Raw genomic sequence first — 21,719 nt, 5'->3', positions numbered from 1 at the left:
AGAGGGAAACTCTGGCTTGTCTTCACTGAGTTCCCACACGAGGCAGTCGATTCTTGATTTGTGATTGGGCACACAAAAACTTGTTTAGGGTTTATTTAAAAAGTGTTTCTAGGCTGAGCCATTGGGTTGGAGTGAATTGGACTGAAAGCAAAATGCTGCTGTCAGGGATACTCAAACTTGCAGTGTCTGGAGCTGGAATAACTCCCTGAACTCCTCACTGTGGGCAGCTCCAGAGCTGTCAAGCAGAGCAGTCACTGTCCTGCCACGCTGCTTTGAACACAATAACCACAGCCTGGTAACTACAGGTTGCAGTGAAGACAAGCCACTGCCTGGCTTCTCCAAGGACATTAAAAAATTCATTCAAAAAGAAGGCAGCTGGGTCTTCTGCATCTCCCCTGTTTTCTGTCCAATATGTGAACTGTGAGCTTATGCACTGCCACTGCTGAATGATTTTGTGCTGCTGCATCAGGCAAGAATTGTCATGTTGCGTATTTTTCATTAAAGACTGGCATGGCTGGGAAAAAACCCCCAACAATCCCTTCCCTGATGATTTGTGAAGGTTTCCCTTCAACAGTAAATATTATCACTGATGATGTTAATGAAGACATTAGTTTCACAGCATTTGAAGTGCTGAAGCACTCTGCTGTTAACTAGCCTAGTGGGGTTTATGCTAATGTAAAATGTAATAAAGTAGAGGCCACTATCTCTTTAAGCTGAAAGAAAGGAAACTTGTTTCTACTTCCAAGGGATGCCTAGTGTGTGCTTATCTAATTGACTGTGTATTTTGTCTAGGTGTTGAGGGAAAGCTAAGAGAATGAAGGCTCTAAGTCCCCAGTGGAAGCATGATATGGCGCTGCAGTGCTGGTGCTGAATTGCTCTCTCTGATGGCTCTATGGGAGTGGATAGCACTGAGTCTTCATTGCTGGGGGTTAGCGGTTGCTGCTGTCTCGGACCAGCATGTCACAAGCCCCTTCGACTGGCTCCTCTCTGATAAGGGACCCTTCCATCGCTCACAGGAATACACAGATTTTGTGGACAGAAGTCGACAGGGATTTAGCACAAGATACAAGATTTACAGGTATGAAGCAAAGGGAAAGCAATTTCAGAGATATCATCCTTAGAAGCTGTAAAATTATCGGTAAGGGTTTCCTTAAGGAAAAGATGCAGTTGTGGGAACGAATCCTCAGACAGTAAATTCATTGTTGAAATATATGCAAGGCCATTCACAAGGCCGCTGTCTACCACGGGAATGCTGCTTGTGTTTGTTTCTGTTTTTTGATAATTGCTTATGTTGCTCTGGAAAACGTTGTTGTTTGCTGCCTACCTCTGCTCTGTCCTAATGGCACAGTCAAAAAGGGTCTCAGGGATGGTTCAAACACCACCTTTGGTTTCAGAGTGCGAGCGTGGATCGCCTTTGGTCGTGCACCAGGTTCTGCTGCTCTCAGTGTGGGTCATCAAGACGTAGGCTGAGGCTTTCAGAATGAAATTGTGGCTCTGCACGTGCTGCTGACAGAGCAGGGGTTTCGTGGTACAAATGAGGGCATTTCAAAAGTGGCTCAAAAAAAAGTTTAATGTTGGTTTATACCGATGTTTTGAGGAATGGTTTTCTCCTCCCTGAGGGACTGAGGGGTAAGAGCCACCATGATTTTTAACAGAGGTTGCAGGTGTTTGGTCCATCCCAAAACTCAGCATTGGACGGCCCAGTTCAGACTCAGAAACAAAAAACCAGGGGAAGGCTTCGAAAGTATAGGTCTGGTTGAGAATTTGGGCCCTGCTGTGGAATTGCTTCAATGATTTGTTTGTAACCTGTGAGTTTCTGCTCTTTTGAGACAGCACTGGTGAACTGCCTTCTCAATCACTTTGCACAGGGTGCACCTCAGTGACATCCAAGAGCATTATCAGGGACATGGGAATGAAAAGGAAAGGTCAGTCTAATAGGAGTGACCTAATGGCAGACAGACAGAAGGGGAGAAATGAGAGACCAGGAGAGATTAAGGACTGAGAAAGCACATCTCTAAGCAGAGATATTTTTTGCTTCATATTGTGACAGTTCCCTCCTGGCAGCCAAGAAAAAGTGGGGCAACAGGGCAATACAGGACAAGTTTCCAGCTTCCCTAATAACTGTCCATGCCATGAACACAGGCTATTTTGGTATGGGAAGACACACACTGATTTCACTGAAAACCATGAAAGAGTCTGGACAAATTTCATACCTATTTTAAGCTATTATTCTCTAGTGATACCCAGCCCTTTAGAACAAGGTAAGAGTGATATATGCCTACATGAATATTATATTCAGTTCAGTGTCCAGTGGCCTGTGAGAAAAGTGCTAGCCTCAGTCTGTAAAGATTTTATTTTTAAGAAACTTGCTCTATTTTCCTTTCCCAAATACATACAGTAGAGGGCACTCTGTTGCAGGTCAATTTTTCAATGGGCTTCTTTGCCATATACAGGCAAATTAAACACATTTTGAAAATAAAGTGTGATTTGGAAATATGCTTGATGAAGTGGCTTGTCTTAACAGAACAGCATTGCCCAATATTTACTGCATTTTAAAAGCCAGCTGTCAGGACCAATAATGTAAAGCCAATAATGCAGAGACTGAGGCAGCATATTTTATTCCCATTATTCTGTATTAGTCAACACTGAACCGAAATTATCTTGCTAAAAACATGAAAGATGGAATTGTATTTCATTTCAGCTCTTACAATCGGGTCCTTGAGAATTTTTCTCCTTTCAGCCATCATTACAGCAACATTGTTAAGTTTTATAGATCTGTAATCATATCGTTAATGTTTATTTGGGTTTGTGCATAGGTTTCAATTTGATTTACACAATCCCACAGAAAGTTTTTCTCATGTTTAGTTCTATTCTCTGCCTGTTCTGTTCAAGAAATGAACTGGGAAGTCAAAAGAGCTATTTGGATCGAAAAAAAAGCTGCATAATTTTGGTTTGGCCCTTCCAAACCAAACCTTACTGCAAAGTTTCCCCATAAAATATGATCCCATTAGGAAGCAGTGCAGAGCATGGTGACCTTGGTGCGAGCCACACGCTGCAAATTTAATCCCAGTTGCTGTGCCATGAGCTTTCCAGGGCTGTAGGATCTGGAGCCTAATTGGTCAGTTCATTCCCTCACTGAGGATGAGTGAGATGTGCAGGGTGAAGGACTCCAGTGGGTTGTCTCCCGTTTTGAACCCTTCCTGGGAGGATCTTGGTAGCCCAGTGGGGTCAGACACAGAATGACTGAAGACAATTTTATTGTTTTTTTTTCCTAATATCCAGTTTAAATCTTCCCCTTTTCAGCTTAAAGTCAATCTCTGTTCATATGCCAGCAACTGCTTTGTATCCACACCCTCTGGTCACTATTGCCAAGTGTCCATCTGACCATGACTCTGTCATAAATTAAGGGATGAAGCCAAAGATTTGCACCAAGGAACACACTGATTGACTGAGCCCAATTTCTTAAGAGAGGTCATAACTTCAGCATAATGTGAATTTTAAACATAAAAGTTATACTTTGCCTTATCTCCTTATCTGGCTTTCGCAGCATAAACCAATCGTGATGAAACAACTGGTGCATCAGTTATGGGGAGGCAGCAGTAGAAAAATCCCCAGTCACCCATATTTTACTCTGTGAATTAAAGATCAGTTATGTCCCTGGGCAAACAAGTTGATTCTGGGGTATATATGTCCACAAAGCCAAGAATTTCCAGTGTTACAGGACTGAACTGAATGAGACAATAATGTTTTAATCTGCATTGAAGAACACTAAACAGTTCCACCTGATGGTACCAATTTTAAGTTGGAAATGGTGGACTGGTTGTGGTGGTTATGTGGCATTCCTTACAGTGTGCTATTCCCTATAATTCTCCAGAGGAAATACCCTCCTGCAGGAAATTTAATAATTGCCACATTTTTTGGTGGCATTCATCAGAAAAATGCCAAGAAAGCATCTGGATGGCTGCTGAAAACCTCTAGATTCATGGGAATGCTGTGTCAATATTTTATGTAAGGTGACTCCTGTAGTTCGTATCAATAAGTATTTTGGCAAGAAAAATTGAGTTCATAATTTGTTATTTAATACACAAAGGGAACGCTGTGCCTCTTATGTAAATCAGCAACCCAGACAAAGGAATTTAAATCCAAACAGAACGAGATGAGAGGCTACCAGGATGGAAAGAGTGATTGTGAAATTATGCAAAGGACCTACATTGTATCAGAAGAGGTAATTTCTACAGAGATAGGGGAGTATTCATGCTGTCAAGTAAGGTGCTGAGGAAATCTCCTCAGGGATGCTGCGGAGTTTTGTTGAAGTAAAATGATTTAAAATCTGAAACAGATGTGAAAATCAGGGGAAGGAAGAGCCTAGCTTTTTCTTTTAAGGTGGAAATTCCCCCCCCCCCCCCAAAATATTGCCAAATGAGAGCTGAAAGTGGGTACAATCCTGTCAGTGTACATGTTATAAAGTGAGGTGAACTATCTAAACCAAAAGCCATCACTGTCTTAAAACCAAACTTGTATAAACTGGCTATGAATAAATTTAGGCTGGCTATTTCAAGAAGGTTTGTAATCATTGAAGTAAATCTGGGATATATGAAGTTAGAGAACCTTCCCAATCCTATGAATAGGAGGAAGGGTTTATAAGATATGATGTGGATGAAAGTGGACTAGGTTTTAGTGACCACTGAAATCCTTCTGAGGTAACTACACCTAACAAGTGTACAATTCCAGTGTGCAAAAAAAAGGAATCTCCTGGACAAGTGAGGAGCTCTTTGCAGCACAGTGTTCATGTGGTTTAAGAAGTGCTCCTTTAGAGGTTGTTTTAAAATGGGTTGTGTTCATGAACAGCTGCAAAAATGAAAGTATTAGAAAATGAAGCTATTGAGTTAAAGACAAGACCATGTTGGGTTTCTCTCCTGTGTTCTCATCAGACTTATTGACACAGGTGTGCTCCTGACAGACAGTGTTAGTAAAAATCCTGGGGGATTCAGTTGTGGGGGTGCACGTCAACATGCTCTGATTTACAGTTTTCACCCCAGCGTATGGTCTGGAATAATATTTCCTTGTGCTCTTGCGAGGTTTATTTGAGCTGATTAATTTGGAATTTCAAATTTTGGAGAAGAACCAATAAAAGGTCTTCCACTATCATTTTCAATCCAGTGGCTCACAGGCTGGTAACAGGGAAGAGCAGCTCAAAGAGAGGTTTTGGGATTGTGAGTTGATAAATTTCCAGTGGAAAAACTGTATTTGTAGCCCAGTACATTTTTTAAGAATGTCTGGATCTGAAAAACATCAGTGAGTTTAATTTCTGATGGTGATATACTTGAACAGCCTCTCTTATTCCAGTTAGCTGGGCATAACAAAGACATGACACCAGTTAAGTGACTGGCTTTGGTGAAACTGCTTGCACAAGCAAAGCAAAATTAAAGCTTTAAGTGACCATCTTTCCAGGTCTAGAAACATGGACCTGGATAATGCCCTCCAAAATCATTGAATTTCCAGCCCTTTATGCCAAATGCAAATCCCCTTCAGAGGAAATCATTTTTGTTTGAACTTTAAGACCTAAACACATCTCAGGTTGTGATGCTTTACAAGTAGCAATTCCTATTATCAAAATTATATCAGTTTCTTGATCTGTTTATCTGGGGATGGTGTGGAAGGTATGTGCTTGTGAAAAGGTGTAAATGAGGGAACAGATAGATTAGACAGAGAAGCTTTGCATCTATAACAGAAAACTTAGGAACCCTGCCCTGGGCAGGATGGTGGGCACAGGGCTGGCTGTGCCAGCAGGATTGGGAGCGTTCTCAGGAGTCAGTTTGACAAGAACACAAGCATGTTTCAGCTTGGCAACACAAGAGAATATTGGTGCCAAGATTGCCTTCTGTATATTTTTTTTTCATAACACACTGCAGGAGTCTGTGTTTTGACAATCTCTCTTTGTATTTCTCCTTATTTGTTTGGTGTATTTAATCAAAGATCCTAAAGAAACTCAAATGGCAAGAGGAGGTGAATCTTTTTTTTTTTTGTAAACATTATTATAATCTATTTCCAGAATGTACTCACTTTCAAAATCTAATATTTTAAGGACAATTATTAGATCAAACCTCCTACTGATATGTTTCCCTAGAACAGAGAACATTTATTTAGAGAATATGGTGTGTCATCATTTCAGTTAGTGAGTTCATAAATCATTTAAGTTGCCCTAAAAAAATTAGGATAATAGAGGCTGTAACTTAATGGTTTCATGCAATCACTGAAGTAGTATAAAAGCTGTTTAACACTAATAATAGATACATTCTTCAGTCAGCAGGGTAGACTGCCAGGATTTTGGGCATGAAATCAGGTAATTTTCATTAGTCCTTTGAAGATTTTTGGTTAGTTGAGTCTCTGTTCTTTCATTTGCCCTTCCTTTTCATTTTTGTTTCAGAATCCCTGCTGGTACTATCAGTGATGTTCAAGATGTAGGGAATATCAAATGCTCATGACTTTCATAAAGGGGAAAAACAATTACTAAGATTTTTTTTTTTTTGGTTGAAACAAAAAAAAAGAAATTTTGTTTTTTTTATTACTCGAATCAAATTCTTTGTGCTTTTGTTTTAACACCTATGATGTCATTTTCTCTTACTGCTGCTGAGTCAGTAACCATGTCCAAACAGAATGGCTTTCACATTTTTCTTTGTGACCATATGTTAAGTCTATATGGGTGGCACATTATAGCTTACATAGAGAAAAATAACTGAGTAGCACAGAAATTTGTCTGTATAAAAAACCCGTGGTGTTGATTGGAATGTGTGATTCTTTGTATGGAAAGGCATTTGTGTCTCTTCCACACAGAAAAAGAACAACTGACACCAAGAATTTCTGCCATTTTCCACTGCTCTCATTGACTTCGGGTCGTGGTCGATATCTCCAAATCCAAATCTCAGTTGTCTTCTGGCTTGGCTTGATTGATTCCACAGGTTTTCACAGTCATTATGCTGGTTGGGAATTTTTATTGTGTAGCTACAGATTCATTCCAGCAGAGACCCTTGTGAAGAAAAGCAATGCTTCAAAATAATGTCTCGTTGCTCGATTCTCCCCAGAATCCCAATGTGATTGTTATGGATAACAGTGTTCTTAAGGTCATTAACGGCTCTGTATCTCGATTCATCTTCCGATGCTCTCAATTTCTACTTTATGCAACTTGAGAAGAGAAGATATTGTTACTGCCCGGACAGTTTGATACACACAGAGCTCTGAAAAATGCCCCCCCAGGGCCCAGCAGCAATTTAAAGTTGTGTATGCTGGTCTCGTGTGCACGGCAGGGACTGCAGCTGGCTGCGAGGAGGGAATGCTGATTTTTCCAGGGAAAAGCACGTATAGGGGGTTTGACTTCTGTGAGTAACGTGATTTAAAATCGAAACATAAGAGACGTTCTACCAAATATTCAGAAGGATCAGCAGAATCCGAGACCTGAGGGAATGTAATTGATTAATTTAAAATAAATATTTGTATTTTAAAAAATTCTGAATTATATTCTTACTGTTCTTGCAAGTTAGCTAATATGGGTTTTTTTTCTTATACCCTGACTGCTAGCAGAAGAACTGGATGCTTTGCTAGGAACTCAAATACAATATCAGCTTTGTCTATTGATAAATATGATTTAGTAATAGAAAATAAAGGCATCACATTATTATCAAGTTCCATCTAATTATATTTTATTTAAACCACATCTTTAGCCATTTACATACTTACTGGCTACAGGTTGTCTTAACAAAACTAAAGGCTAAACATTACACAGCCCAAGCAATATTACAACCTGCATTAACAAACAACATGCAGTCTTTTGTCTACATTTTACATATTTAACCACCTAAAACAAATGTTAAAAATAATTAATAATTCCAACTGATTAAAATGAAGAACTTTTAGTGAAGTCTCTTTCATTCTTCCCATTTTTGCAGTGAGAAGAATCCTGTTCATTAGAAAGAAAAACTTGTATCTTCAGTCAGGTGTCTGAACAAGAACCTTTGACCAATATATTAATGACATTTGCTGTGGACACTTCTTCATGGATCAGACATCCAGAAATTCTTCATAACACTGGCAACACCAAAAGATCTTTCCTGATTAGATCTTTGTATTAAAATGCCTCTGGCAGAAACATTCTGTCAGATCTTGCTCCATTTTCTTATGCTTTTGGTCAGCTCCAGATTACACCTTAAACTTATTCTACTTTGGTTACAACAGATTTCTGAGAATCTGAAGCTGAAACACATTAACGTGAAACTTCTTTTTCATACTGGGGCTATGATGACTTTTCTTCGTTTTTCTTTATCTTTCCGTAGGATTTTGGGTACAGTTGTCATCAGTTTGTGATGATTTTTGCCTCTGCACGTTTACACTGTCAATCAATGTATACCTCAGCAGTTTATCATTTCAGGATGTAGCACTGAATATCTCACCTGTTTGGTCTTAGCAAAATGTTCTAAAGAAAGTGGCCCATAGCCTATGACTTAGAATTAAAACAGGCCCTATGTTTTCTGCTTGCTGGAAAAAAAAAAATTAAATTATTTTCCTACCACAAGGCTGGATAATACCTTTTAATCATTGCAGAAAAGAAATAATGGAGCAGAATGAAAGACTTCACAGTTGTTATTTACACTTTGGCTGTTACCAGCTCTTGAAAATCAGGGACCACTCTATCTCTGTAACACCAATATTATGCAAAAATGACATGACCTGTGAATTAGTCTTGTGGGGTATTAAACTCACTGCTGAGATGAAGTAATCCACTTGTGGTTAACACAGAGGGGCTGAACTGACAGAAGTTTCTGGGCCTAGACTAGCATGAAATGGTATGTTGATCTTCATTGTAAATAGACAGGCTTACACAGAGGAAAATATATGAAAGTGTAAATGTGTCCACTGTGGGCTTGATGCTGAGACTAATCCAGCAAAAGGATTAGGATTTTGGATTTATTTAACTCCTCTCTGACACAAAGAGCAATGATGTTTTTGTCCCTGATAGCGAACGGTGGAATTTGGAACAGGGGTATGGAGATTTAATTCTCCTGCTGTGAAATGAGGAATAGTCATGCTCCTCACAGGCAGAAGCAGAAGGTGGCCTTCACAATCAATATGTTCAAGGACTACACATTTGCTTTCTATGAGATCTTCAGCTACTGCTGAGTGCAGTACAAAAATGTGGATCTGCTGTTGGGCAGGAAGGCTTTGCAGAGGGATGTGGACGGGCTGTTAGACACACACACTGTGTTCCTTGTGAAATAGTTGGTAATCATTTCTGATTTCAACCTTTTTTTGTTGTGGTTTTTTTTTTTTTTGATGCTGATAAGCTTAAATTAGAAGTTCCAGGAAGAAAACAACTGTCTATTATAAACACCTCCTATTTGCCAGTTTTTTTCTAATGCGCTCATGTCATTTCTGCTGTGTAAATCTTGCCATGTTGGTCGTATTTGTGAAAGGATTAGGCTTATTCCATATCTGTCTCCACTCTAGTGCCAGGGGGATTTGATGGTACAAGATGATTTTTTAATTCCAAACCTGGCAAAGCATAGAGGGAACACGCTCCTTACCATCCAATAATACCCTGAAAAGCAAAGAAGCTCACCTTTGCCATTTCACTGCAGTGCTTGTTCTTACTTTTTTTTTTTTAATTATTGTTCATTTTTATTTTTCCCACGGCTGCAGTTTGCAATGGGCTGCAGAAGTGGATTCCCTCCCCCAGCCATAATTGGCATTGCATTCTCTGTTTCAAGGTTCCCAGTCTCCAGGCCATGCTGACTATGGCTGCAACACTTCCAGTTGGTGAGGGGGCTTTTACACATCCCCTGGTTCACTGGGGAAAGGGATTGAATATTTCATGATGGAAATTGTCCAGTTGTACCTTTACCAAACTGGAAAAGTTAGTCAGACATGTCAGATGAGTAGTGTAAATTCTAATTTTTCCACTTATGTGTTTAGCTGGCTTTGCAGGAAGGGTGATTAAATATTCTTGTATCTCACTCCTAAAGTACAAAGTATTTTACATTTTCACACCCTTTGCTTTCATGATACTAATAAAGGTAGGGTAACAAAGCTGGCTGTGAGTTTTGTATTAATCAATAATAAAAAGAGGCCCATGTAAATTCTTCTATACACTAAGCCATCTCTTACTGTCAGTATAGACACAATTCACCAATCAGCAGCAATAAAGCTCTTTAATTGCATACTTTTGTTGCACATATTTCTAGGTAAGCATCTCCAAAGCATAAAAAGCGTAATTAAAATCTGTAATTCAACTATCTGGGTCCATTGATAGAAATATAGCCACATTTTAAATGAGCTTTAACAGTTTAACAGCTCTGTGCTTCAAAGAAAAGCAGATTAATACAAATAGCCTGCAGGGAAAGATAAAGGTTCAGATCTCAGCAATCTGAAAAACTTTGCATTTCTATGGAATCCAATTTCAGGCTGCACAAATAAAGTTAAGAGGATGAGTAAACTTGCTGCATAGAATATTTTGTTATCCTAACCATTGTTGTGCATTGAATTAAATTTGATCATTCTGCTGAAGTTCCATTTTTGCTTCATTCCTCACGGTACAGATATGTTCTGGCTTTGATGTTCTCTAAATGTCAGTGAAGCTAATGCCATATCAATTAAATATGCTGTTTAAGTACTATTTTTTTCACTAGTCAATCACTGAAATTTTCTGTATGGTTTAGCATTAGAAGTCAGAAACAGATTTTCAAAAGAACCTCATATTTTCAAAAGACTGTAGTCCTTGGTGTGCCATTTGTTTGTTTAGCTACCTAAGGAGAGCAGTGGCTGTACTGAATAAGGTGGCTTAGCAGCTTCACATTAATAACTAGGATGGTTCCACTGTCATTAGTGGAAAATCGTGTGAACAGTTGATATTTTTAACCAGATTATACCCCCTGGTTTGGATTAGTAGGTTCAGATCCTGACTGCAAAAGCTTTGAGACAGAGAATGAAAGAGGAATAAAATAAATAACGATGTGAGGATATAAAAATAAAAGCAAAAAAGCTCAGTCTAACAGGAGGAAACCTTGATGATTTGGTGAGTTAGAGGAATGTAATACATGGGGATGAATTCCTTACAGGAGGTGACAAAGCACTGTGGATGTGATGATGAGGGAGCACAGAAGGGATCTGCAGAACAGCAGAACTGATACAGAACAATGAAATCAGAGGTCCTTAAACTGAAGTGGGGGGAAATTTACAGGTGACAAGCTCAGACAATAGATCTGTGATTGAATTCAAAAGAGTTTTTTGCTGTATATCTTTGCATAATAGGAAGTGTATTGTTTCAACAAAATTTTATATAGCTTATGTCATCCTGCCTAGAGTAAATTTTGCCCCCTGTTGTGGCAGTGAATGACACTGTATTGCTCATCTAAACACAAACGGTTTTCTTTTGTAAATTCCTAAAGTGTTACTTTCAGTGTTGCCATTAACCACCTTTTGCTATGGAATTGGGACTGGTTTATTTCTCAAACATTCTGGACAGGTCAAGAAGTGCTTCGGAGAGGAGAGAAATATTTTGACTGAAATTCCACTGTTATCTACTTACCAAATCTGTGCCTCCTTTATTTCCCTGGTATAGATGGATCCTAGGAAAAATTTTTTCACTGGATTCAGCAGGGTTAGTTATAGATGAGACCGTGGCCTGAGTGGGGATTGCACAGTAAAATATCCCTGTGTGGTACATTTTTCTTCTGTGAAAACCACTGCTTGGTTGTAATTGTCATTAAAAAGTCAATCTCTGTTTCCATATTGAACGAGAGTGAATTGGGCTATTCCTTTCGTGGGTACTCATCTGTAAATTAGATTAGAGCTGAATTCGTAGCCCAGCTAAATAACTGGGTGCATTAATGGCAAATCTGTGGTTGCCTGACACTGGAGCACAAGCAGATAAGTGAACCCTGTGCTCTCTGCACAGGATGTGTCTTGTGAGGCCAGTGGGGGCCATAAACAAAGTGCTCTGCCAGCCTACTACACCTCGTTAGCTGAGACAAATCAGGGGGAAAAGATTTATCTTGAGCTTTCTTAAGCTGAATATTGCAGGTCAGTTCCTTTTGGGGAGAGCAGAACTGAGGTGCCCCAGTATTTTGCTAAGAAAATGTGAAGAAAAGCAGTAGCTTTGTTGGATCTGTGTGAGGTTGGTGCTGATCAAGCAGATCAAGCAGAAATGTTGGTCAATTCAATCAAGCTTTAGAGGTGTAACATTAATTCATAAGTACCCTCAGCTACTCTAAAGCATTTCCTCCAAAAAACTGAAGCGAAAAACTGTGCCAACGTCACGGCTTTGTTGAACTGCTTCAGGTACTGTCAGGACTGACATTTGCTTTGGAAATCTGGAATAAACATAATCAGCTGCCTGACTGCCATCTCTCCCTTTATGGAACAGGCTGTGATGCTAGGAATGCTCTAATTCAGAATGTCAAATATGCAATGCTGATAATTCCAACGGTTATAGAGCTTTTCCCCAGTGTCTTTCTGCCATTTAAAAGTAAAGTTACACTGACAAAATGCTGAAATAAATGTATTAACATTTCTCTTGAGTTCATTAGGTTAACTTCAAGTAAAGAGTTGAGAATGATAACATGCAGGCAGAAATAGTTACAGAAAGTCCCAAAGAAACCAAGTTTATTAAAAATTTCTTTCTGTCAAATGACGAATGCCAAACACTTCCTTGTGCAATGGTTTTAGTTCTACCTGAAAGGAGAGGGAATAGTCACTATATACCCAAAACTTCAGAAGTGATGCTGCTGTAACCTGTTATCCTCCCCCAAATCCCTAGATATAGATTCTTCTCTGCAGCCATCTGGATGCAGCTTCCTAGAGGTTTTTATAAAACACACTTTCACCTCACAGTTGAATTTAAATATAGCCTCTCTGTTGCAGGCTTGCAGGATAAGTGTCATTTCCCTGTAACAGCCAGCATATGGTGCTTGGCGAGGGAGAAAGGAAATTGAAGTTGAAGCCAAGTTGTCAGGAAGCTGCGAGCGTGTCCCTGAGATAAACTGCAGAGTTCCTTCGCTGCTCTGGGGCTCCTTTCTCACCTTACCAGTATTCTGGTATTTATCTCTATATTTGACACTTTTAGAGAGGTCACAGGGCATCCTTGGAGGGGAGAGAAAAAATTATTCCAGCACTCCGGTGTGTTGGCATATGGAATTAAAAAGAGGTTGAGGCTATTGCAGTTTGTGAGCAACTCTTACAAATTGCAAACCTTGGATGGAAATGGAGGGTGTGGAGCAGAGGGACCCCTCTGAGCAAGGCTTATAGGTTTACTTGCCCATCTGACCTTTCCCAGTCACATATGCTCCAGATCTCACTCGGCAACAACAAGGGAAAGGACAGGTTTGACCCAAGACATCCTTTGGTTTCCCATTTATCTTCTCTTCTGAAACAATATTTTTTTACTGTCTGCTTCTTATCCCTTTGGTTTCCTTACAAAAAGCAGAGAGAGCTAATCCAACAGTCTTTTTCAGAAGGGATGCTGCTCTTACAAGGGAAAAGAGCATTGCCTGGCATTACTAAACCACAACATTACTCAACATCTCTTTTGCTGGATGGAGAAACCCCACACGTTCAGATGCAGCCACTCAACCTTCCCATCGTGCATATAAAGTTCCCTGAAAGCATCTTGAGCCTTAAACATGTTTTGGGTGGGGAAAGCTGCACTGATGGATGAGATTTAAACATCACACAGAGTTTCAGAATGGGTCAGGTTGGAAGGGCCCACGGTGGCTCACCTGGTCCCAAGATTTGGTCCCAAAACTACATTAGCATTTTCTTAAAATTTTCTTAAAATTTTTCTTAAAATTATTTCATTTATGCACTCATTTGAATCAGTTGTTGAGAGCTAAATACTACTGTATGAACTAAAACTGGAATTCTTTCCTAAATGTTTTTATTCCATAGCTTCTCATGGTAGTTTCTGGAATTATCTAATTCACTATAAAAACATCAGAAAGAGTGAACTTACTATGATGTAATTGTAACAAAAGTGAACCGTATATAAAAGATGTTTTGTGATTCTGCAGAGATTTAGGTTGTGAGAAGTAGTTACAATACTGAACAAAAAGTAATTAAAATCCTAATTTCAGCGGCACTCCAGAGAGAACAGCGTTCCACCTGCTTGTGTTAGTTCAGATTTTCATTTTGTGAAACTCCTACAGTTTGATTTGCTTAGGAATTAAAAAAAAAATAAAAAAAATCACACCAACCAAATAATCTCTCAGATTAATATCTGGAGAGAAAACTAATGATTAACATCCAAACTCTTCCCTTTCCTTTCTGAAGTTATATGTGAATGAAATATGCAACTGATCTGAAGTCTGAAAGTTTCCCTCTTTTGAAGGAAGCCTTTTGCAATTAATTCTTTGAATTGTTGAAATATTAACACACTTTCCTGACTCTTATTGCACAGGTCAGTATTAGCACTACTCAGCACTACATTCACCCCTTTTGTTACTGTGAGTGAGGTAATTATGGGGATATTTGGGAAGAAAAAAGGTTATTGTTGTAGGTCACTTCTAACTGAACTGCTCTACTCTAGTCTAGTGAAGTTGCTGGATAGACTTCCTTCCTTCCTTCCTTCCTTCCTTCCTTCCTTCCTTCCTCCCTCCCTCCCTCCCTTCCTTCCTCCCTCCCTTCCCTATCCTTCCAGAGAAAGGATATTCCACTGTATTTTCTTTATGTGGGGCTCAAACATATCTGCTTCGTGGAGTGAAAAAATAGGCAGTGGTATATGTATGTATTCTGGGAGATTTATCCCTGTAGGTTTAAAAGAGTAGGTCTGGTCTTTCCTCATTTAGTTGTAGAAAAATGCTGATCTATACATCTCATTAAGAGACTCAGAACCGGCTGCTACCTGAGAAAATATGAGTGACTATGCTTTTGTTTGAAATAGGTTCAGAGTCTAGGGCTTAGAGTGCTTTTTTGCAACTTTGAAAACTTATGCCCAAATCCCTTTTTCCTTGTAGAATCACTGTGTGACCATGCACAAATCCTTTAGTCTGCTTTTCCACAGATAAAACCAATTTCCTGCCTCACAGGACTCCGTCAGAAGGAATACATGTAAATGTGCCCAGGTCCTGTGGCAAGGGTAGGGGGCATGGAAATTACCTGAACACCACTTTTGCTCAGCCTGAACTTGTTTGACCTTTCCCACTTAGAATTTAATTTTTATACAGGTGGAAGGGGATTGTTTCCCATACGTGTCTATGTGTATCTTCTCATCTGAACCCTCTAGAAATGAAAAAACATGGTAGGAGACAGTAATAGTGATTATAAATTGAGTTTATGATGAACAGGTTTCCCTTCTGTTGGCACAGAGGGAGGAATTAAGTTTTTTCAAAAGCATAACAACATGTTGCATGATTCAGTTCTCGGCATTACAGCACTGTTGGGATTTTTGGTGTGCTGTAGGTGTGTTATAATGTGCATTGTAGGTTTGAATTCCACTCAAGGTGTTGTTTGCTCTTTGTAGAAGGAAAAGCATAGTGGTGGATGAAAGATTTCAGGACAAATTTTCCCAGTTCTTTCACCCATCAAGAAATAGGATCTGGCTTCCATGTGATGGCTTTGGGAGATGGGAGCTGCAGGTGTGTTTCCAACACAGCTCCACACAGATTCCTGAATCAAACTCCTGCAGCTGAAAATGGGGAAGTGCAGGGTCACAGGGGAAATACAAATATCAGAATAGTCTGATCAGAGCTTTCCCTGGGCTAGAAGGTGGAAGAAGGAAAGCTGAAAGGAACAAAGGGTTACTGGGGATTATCCAATAAGCATCAGTTCCCAATGTAACCTGGCTGCATAACAATTTGTAGGCATTTATTGGACTCCATCACTGTCTTCAATGTCTTTTGGCACTGCTAGCAAGAATTAGATTTAGAGTGCTTAATTTATGATTGGCTTTACTTAAGATAGTGAGTTCAGCCGTGGTTCCTGAGGGAATGCCACTCACTCACAGGGGAAGGAGGAATCTTCCTCTCTAAAGGTGATGACAACAATAATAAAGTCACTCTAGGAAAGTTTCTCTCACAAGGATCAAGATTTTGCAGCACAGGGTCTTAACAACTTTGGAGACAGGCAGTGATAGTTAAAAAATGTGCATGAAAGGTAAGAGGGTCAGGCAGTTCTTCAGGCAGATTGAGAAGACTGGCAAGTGATTTTCGTAATTGCCATCAAAATTTGAATATTTCTTCAGCAGTCAGATGTGCAGAAATGGAGCTGGGTATGGAGATAGTCTTCCTTGTTAAAAATAGATTTCAAATACTGGAGAGAACAGTTCAAATAAAAAAGTGAACAATGAACAATCCATTGAGGAATTATTCAGTTCAGCTGAAGGTCTTTATTAGATTTTTAAAGTGTTGAATTTTGACTTTTTCACCTCATTACTCGTCCCATTTTCAAGATGACTTGAGAATATGCCGAACAAGAGAGATCTGTGTGGGACCTAATGATAATCTCCCTTGTGCACAACCCATAATTTCCCCCCTATTTTTGTTTCCTGTTTTTTAGCGAGTTACTAACCCACTAGAGGACCTTTTCTCTTGTCCCATTGCACCACAGCTTCTCTATGAGATTTTGGCTGGGAAACTTCTCTAATGCCTTTGGAAAGCTGAATGCTCTAAGATTAAAGTGAAGCTGTTTCTGTTTGGGTAGAGGAGAGAACACTCTCCCTCTGGTAATCCCCTCCAGGAGAGCTGTAATGGGACCAAGCACAGCCAGTGTCATTACTACAGCAAAATCATCAAAGCCTGCCCATTTCTCTCTCCACAGTGCAGTGGTATCCTGGGACAAATCCTGCAACTATTTGTGCCTCACCAGAGACATTTTGCCTTATATCCACATAACACTCCCTGCTGCAGTGTTCAGACCCCACTCCTGCTTTCCCAGAGCCTTTCATCACAGCTCACATCCTCAGCACTAAAAAAAAAACAAAACACCTTTATCAGCTGAACCAGCACAATCCAAATTCCTGGATTTAGATCCTGAACCAAAGTGAGGAGTCAGTGCTAGGTGAGCATGTGTCTTCCCAACCGCCTGGGATCACATCTGTCTCGTTTAGTTTGGAGCTGTATGAGATTTAAGCTGCAAATGAAAAGTGAAAATTGAATTTCCAGTTTCCCTCAGTGGGCAGGCCAGATTGCCTGTAGGCTTAGCAGCAGACGTACAATAAAACAGGTCTCAGTACCTTTCCAGTCCCGTTTGTGGTGCACAGAAATCTGCAGGACCCTTGAAATACCATAAGGGAACAGTGGGACAAACAGGGAACAGAGAAAAAAATCAAAAAAAAAAATTCCATGGAATGTGTTGTATCTTTTTATACATTTCCTGCAAATAATCTTGGACAATACAAAGAAAACACACTGAACAACTACAACAGGCAATAGTGTAAAACATCCACGCATTTTCATGTGCCCTTTGATCCTGGTTGAAAGATGGCACATGGAATTTTCACAGCATTGTGAAAAAATTGCATTATGACACTTTATACAGACTGTTTATAAAGACTGACTTATTTCCGTATTTTTCTGCCATAGATCTTGAAATCTCTTTTAAAAGTGAGTCAACTAAGCCCCAATTTGATGCCAAATTTATCCTTGGGAAATCATGCTTTTCTCCAAAGCAAAGCACTTGTTTGTGTCACATCAAAATATCAGTTGGTTTTTATTTTGCATGTTGCCATCAGTCAGAATATTATTCATACGGTACACAGTGATCTCACTGAGTAGAAATGAATTCCATCCCCTGGATTTAGAAATGAAAGCTGTAGTTGAGCACAAGCTGTGCCAAAACTCATATTGTTGCTGTCTCGTGCCTTTTGCTGCCTCCAAGGGGGTACTTGTAGCATTAAGTTAGTTTTGTATTTGAGATATCAGAGGGGCAGGAGCCAAGGCAAAGGTTGGAAGGGACCTCAAAGCTCTTCCCATTCCACCCCTTGCCACAGGCAGGGACACCTTCCAGAGCCCAGGTTGCTCCAATCCCCACCCTTGAACACTTCCAGGATTCCAGGTCCTTCCATGAAAAAAAAGAAGGCAGGATATTGAAGAAGTACAAGTGATAATATGCAACTGGATGGGTGGAATGTGCTGCCAGAGGATAGTAGAAGGAGAAATACTTGTGGGAATGTTTCTGTGAGTGACATTGACAGCTGTACATTCTCCTACATAAAACTGACAAAGCTGCTGGCGTTCATATTTTGCTTTTTAAACTGGTAACCAACTGGGCAATGAAGAAATTTGCTCCCATGGTAAAGTGTTGCACAATTAAGGCTTCTCAGTTGAGTGTGGAATGCCTTCAGCTTCCAGGGAAGCTGGATATCTCACAGGCTTCATTCCCTGCCAGATGCTCTGTAGATGTTAATCCACCCATCTGTGAACCATCCACTCTACCCCAGCTGGAGGTGGGACACAGAAAACACTGGAAAAACAGCCTGTTAAACCCTGTACTTGCACTGAAAGGGACGGAGAGAGGAGAGATTTAAGAGAGTAAAAAGCAAATAAAGGGTCTATCAGCCACCAATTTTCAGAACATTCAGAATATTTCACAGATAAAGTACTTGGATTTTGAATCGTCGTCAGCTGCCAAACTTTTAGGAGATTTGAATGTCATTCAGACTACCTTGTGACACAGCAGCAGGTGTGTTAAAAGAGCCACTTGACCTTGGAGAAAGCATATGAATTCCACTGTTCAACTGGTAACATTTATACTTCCTGCAGAAACCAGCTTTTAATATATTTCCTGTCTCGCTCTGTCTTTTCCTCTGATGTTTTAGATTTTGATATTTGTCCTCCTCTAGGCATAAGTAATATTTTTATTTGGGTGTTAAGAGGAAAATATACATATTTTAAATGAGAAGAAAAACTGTTTACAGGTTTTAGACTTCCCTTGGTTTCCAGCCCATGCTGCAAAAAGCAGTGAAGGTTACTCAAAATACAAAATACTGTTTGCCTTGGACATCTCACCTCCATTTCAAGTAGTTTTGCACCTGACACTGAGGTCATGATTAAAAGCATATTCAAATTGCCTTTTCCAGAATACTGTCATAGCTCAGTAATAATTCTCCCCAGTCAAGCAAAGAAATTCATATGATGTTGTCCTTGTTTTTTTCAATAGAAATTGAGAAATGCTGCAATAGGTTATATGCTTTGATCTCTAAGTCTTGCAGCTCATCACCACTGTAAATTGTTTTCCCATTATTTTTCCATTCCATTTATTGCCCCTTCTGAGCATTATGCACTAAACATGTCCCTCTCAGAGTTTGCTGGATGTTTATAAGATATCAAGTAAAGTTGCTGCTCTGCCCCTTCCAGCTGAGAGCCTTGGTCAGGCTGTTTGGAAGCCAGGAGGAGGAAAACATTCCAATAATTTTTACCTGTGGGACACAGCAGAGGAAAAGAGGAGCCTTTGCACTCTGCCAGGACACTGAGCAGAGCCAGAACCAAACCGTCTCACTCCTTGGGTTTCCTCCCCACTAAGGTGTGACTAGAGCACGGAACTCTCATCTTGCAGAACTGACCCCTCAGTGGGAGAGGAGGAAAAGTGGTATATCACCTTATTCCACAAAAAACCTGTTCTCTTAAGTGAAAACAAGCATCTCTGTGTTTTTGACAGGCTGGAGGGCCTTTGGGTGACTATCAGTGTCTGCCCATGAAAAATGGAAATAAAAGGACATTTGCAGCAGAGGAATTTGAACAGGCTCTCAATTTCTTGTCTCCATATCAGATGATTCCCATACATGCATCCATAGTTTTCTCATCTGACCAACTCTTTTTCTTTCTTTCTAGCCTCTGGTAAACATAATTGTGAGCCTATAAAATCCCTCTCCCTTTATCTTTTATGGGCATGCAGCCACAGCTTTCAGCAGTTCCACATATCCTCAAGTCAGTAAAAGTGATACTTGTTCTAATGTAATAAGCTTAGAAATTGCATTTATTTAAGTAGTTAATGACTCTTGCTACAGTAGGTTTTCATTAGCTTGTTTTTTATTTTCATTTCATTTCCAAGTCCCCTCTGTTGTGCAAGGAATAATGAAGCTTGGGATAGTGGCAGAAATTTTTGCTTCACTTTGCTTCACAGCAGCAGTTCTCTGAATGCCCTCAGGTTGCACCAGGAGGGGTTTAGATTAGCTATTAGGGAAAATTTCCTCACAAGGGGGGTTGCAAGGCATGGGAACGGGCTGCCCAGGGAAATGGTGGAGTCCCCATCCCTGGAGGTGTCCAAAAAACACGTGGATGTGGCACTTGAGGACACGGTTTAGTGGTGAACTGGGCTGAGGGATGGACTTGATCTTAAAGGATTTTTCCAACCTTAGTGATACTGTGACTCTATGATTATATTAATCCACAGTTTTCTGAGTGTTCTGCCCCGTTCTGGCTTTCCCAAAACCCCGTGGGCACTCTGGAGGTCAGTGAGGCACATCCTAATCAAGAACCCCTGTACTCACATAGTCTCTTGGAAGTTCTTTAGGAGATGATCCCAGTGTACAACACTCAAGGACTTTGCCCTTGGAAGCATGACCCTTCTCCTCATCCCACAGTTAGTGTACTGCAAATAAAATTAGTTATTGTTGCTCTTTGGTACTCAAATTGCTTTTCTGGGATCCTTACAAGTGCCTCAAGCGGCGTGTGCAGGGGCTGCTTCTGTGACCCTCCTTTGCAGTGATTTTCTTAGCCCTGACACTGGCAGGCTGTCAGTCAGCCCTCTCACCTTTCCCACCAACAGTTTCAGATGCCCCCAGAGCCTCTGCTTTGGGGGCTTGTTCATCACCAATAAGGAAAGCAAGAAAATGAATTCCAGCCAATCTAGATAGATGTGTAACCACAGTAACAATTTGTTTGTGTGAGATGTGGAGTTCAGCTGACTGTGACTCTGCTGCATCTGAATCCCCCTGCCATTCCCTGGAAGTGGATTTAACCAGCCTTTTCCTACATGCTGTGCTGAAAAGTCTTAAAAATTATATAATGATTACACTTTCTAGGCAGGTAGAGCTTTAGTTGCTGCTTTTCTATATAAAACCTCATATACTTCAGGACATCCTGACAGTTTAAGGCAGGGCATTCTTCATTAAATGCTCCCTGCTTTGGAAGTGTCCTCCAAGCCACTTGGATTTTGTGTCTGTCAGAAATGCTTATGCATTTCTCTGTGCCTTTGTGAGGTTAGAAAGGTTAGCAGGATAGAAATACGTAACATGAGACTTTTAAAAACATTTCTTTAGATCTCGGACGTAAAAGTAGATATTTGTTTAGGAAACAGTGGACATAATAAGAAATCAAAGCCTGCTTTGAGCAAGCATAGCCAAGAACCATATAAATACTGTTGGAAAATGCAATGTGAGCTGCACTGCAAGGTCTCACTCTCAGTTTTAACCATACTGTGTTCTCTCATCAAAACAAGGAGCAAGAAGTAGGTTGTGAAACGACTACAGAGTGTTTCCTGAATTGACCTCTCCTTTGGTGCCAGTAATAGAACTGGGTCTTTATTAAGCCACTGAGTGTTCCTGCCTCTTAACGTGCCCAGCTGGGCCATGTCTTTTTGAGCACTTATGCCATTTGCATCACAGTGGCAGGACATGTGAAAAAAGTCCTGGGGCCATGCAGCTGTCATTTCTTTAAACTGCTGCCACTCCAACACATTTAAGGCATTAAACAAAATGTGTTTTAATACGTTCCCCTCTGTGTTCAGACCACAAAATATAA

The 21,719-nt window shown here is 40.1% G+C and overlaps 1 protein-coding gene across 2 annotated transcripts in view; it reads left to right on the top strand.

Moving 5' to 3' along the window:
- BRINP3 (BMP/retinoic acid inducible neural specific 3) overlaps nt 1-21,719 on the top strand; it is a 153,797-nt gene that overhangs the window by 16,602 nt on the left and 115,476 nt on the right. For both annotated transcript variants that reach the window (XM_051794087.1, XM_051794096.1), the window contains exon 2: nt 793-1,078. In XM_051794087.1, coding sequence (XP_051650047.1) covers nt 843-1,078 — 236 coding nt within the window. In that variant the 5' untranslated portion in view covers nt 793-842. The remainder of the gene's footprint in view (nt 1-792; nt 1,079-21,719) is intronic.

Source organism: Manacus candei, unplaced genomic scaffold (assembly GCF_025592945.1).
Source record: "Manacus candei isolate 608988 ecotype Guabito, Panama unplaced genomic scaffold, ASM2559294v1 h1tg000005l, whole genome shotgun sequence".
Taxonomy (NCBI): Eukaryota; Metazoa; Chordata; class Aves; order Passeriformes; family Pipridae; genus Manacus; species Manacus candei.
This window is presented reverse-complemented; position numbering and strand designations above follow the sequence as displayed.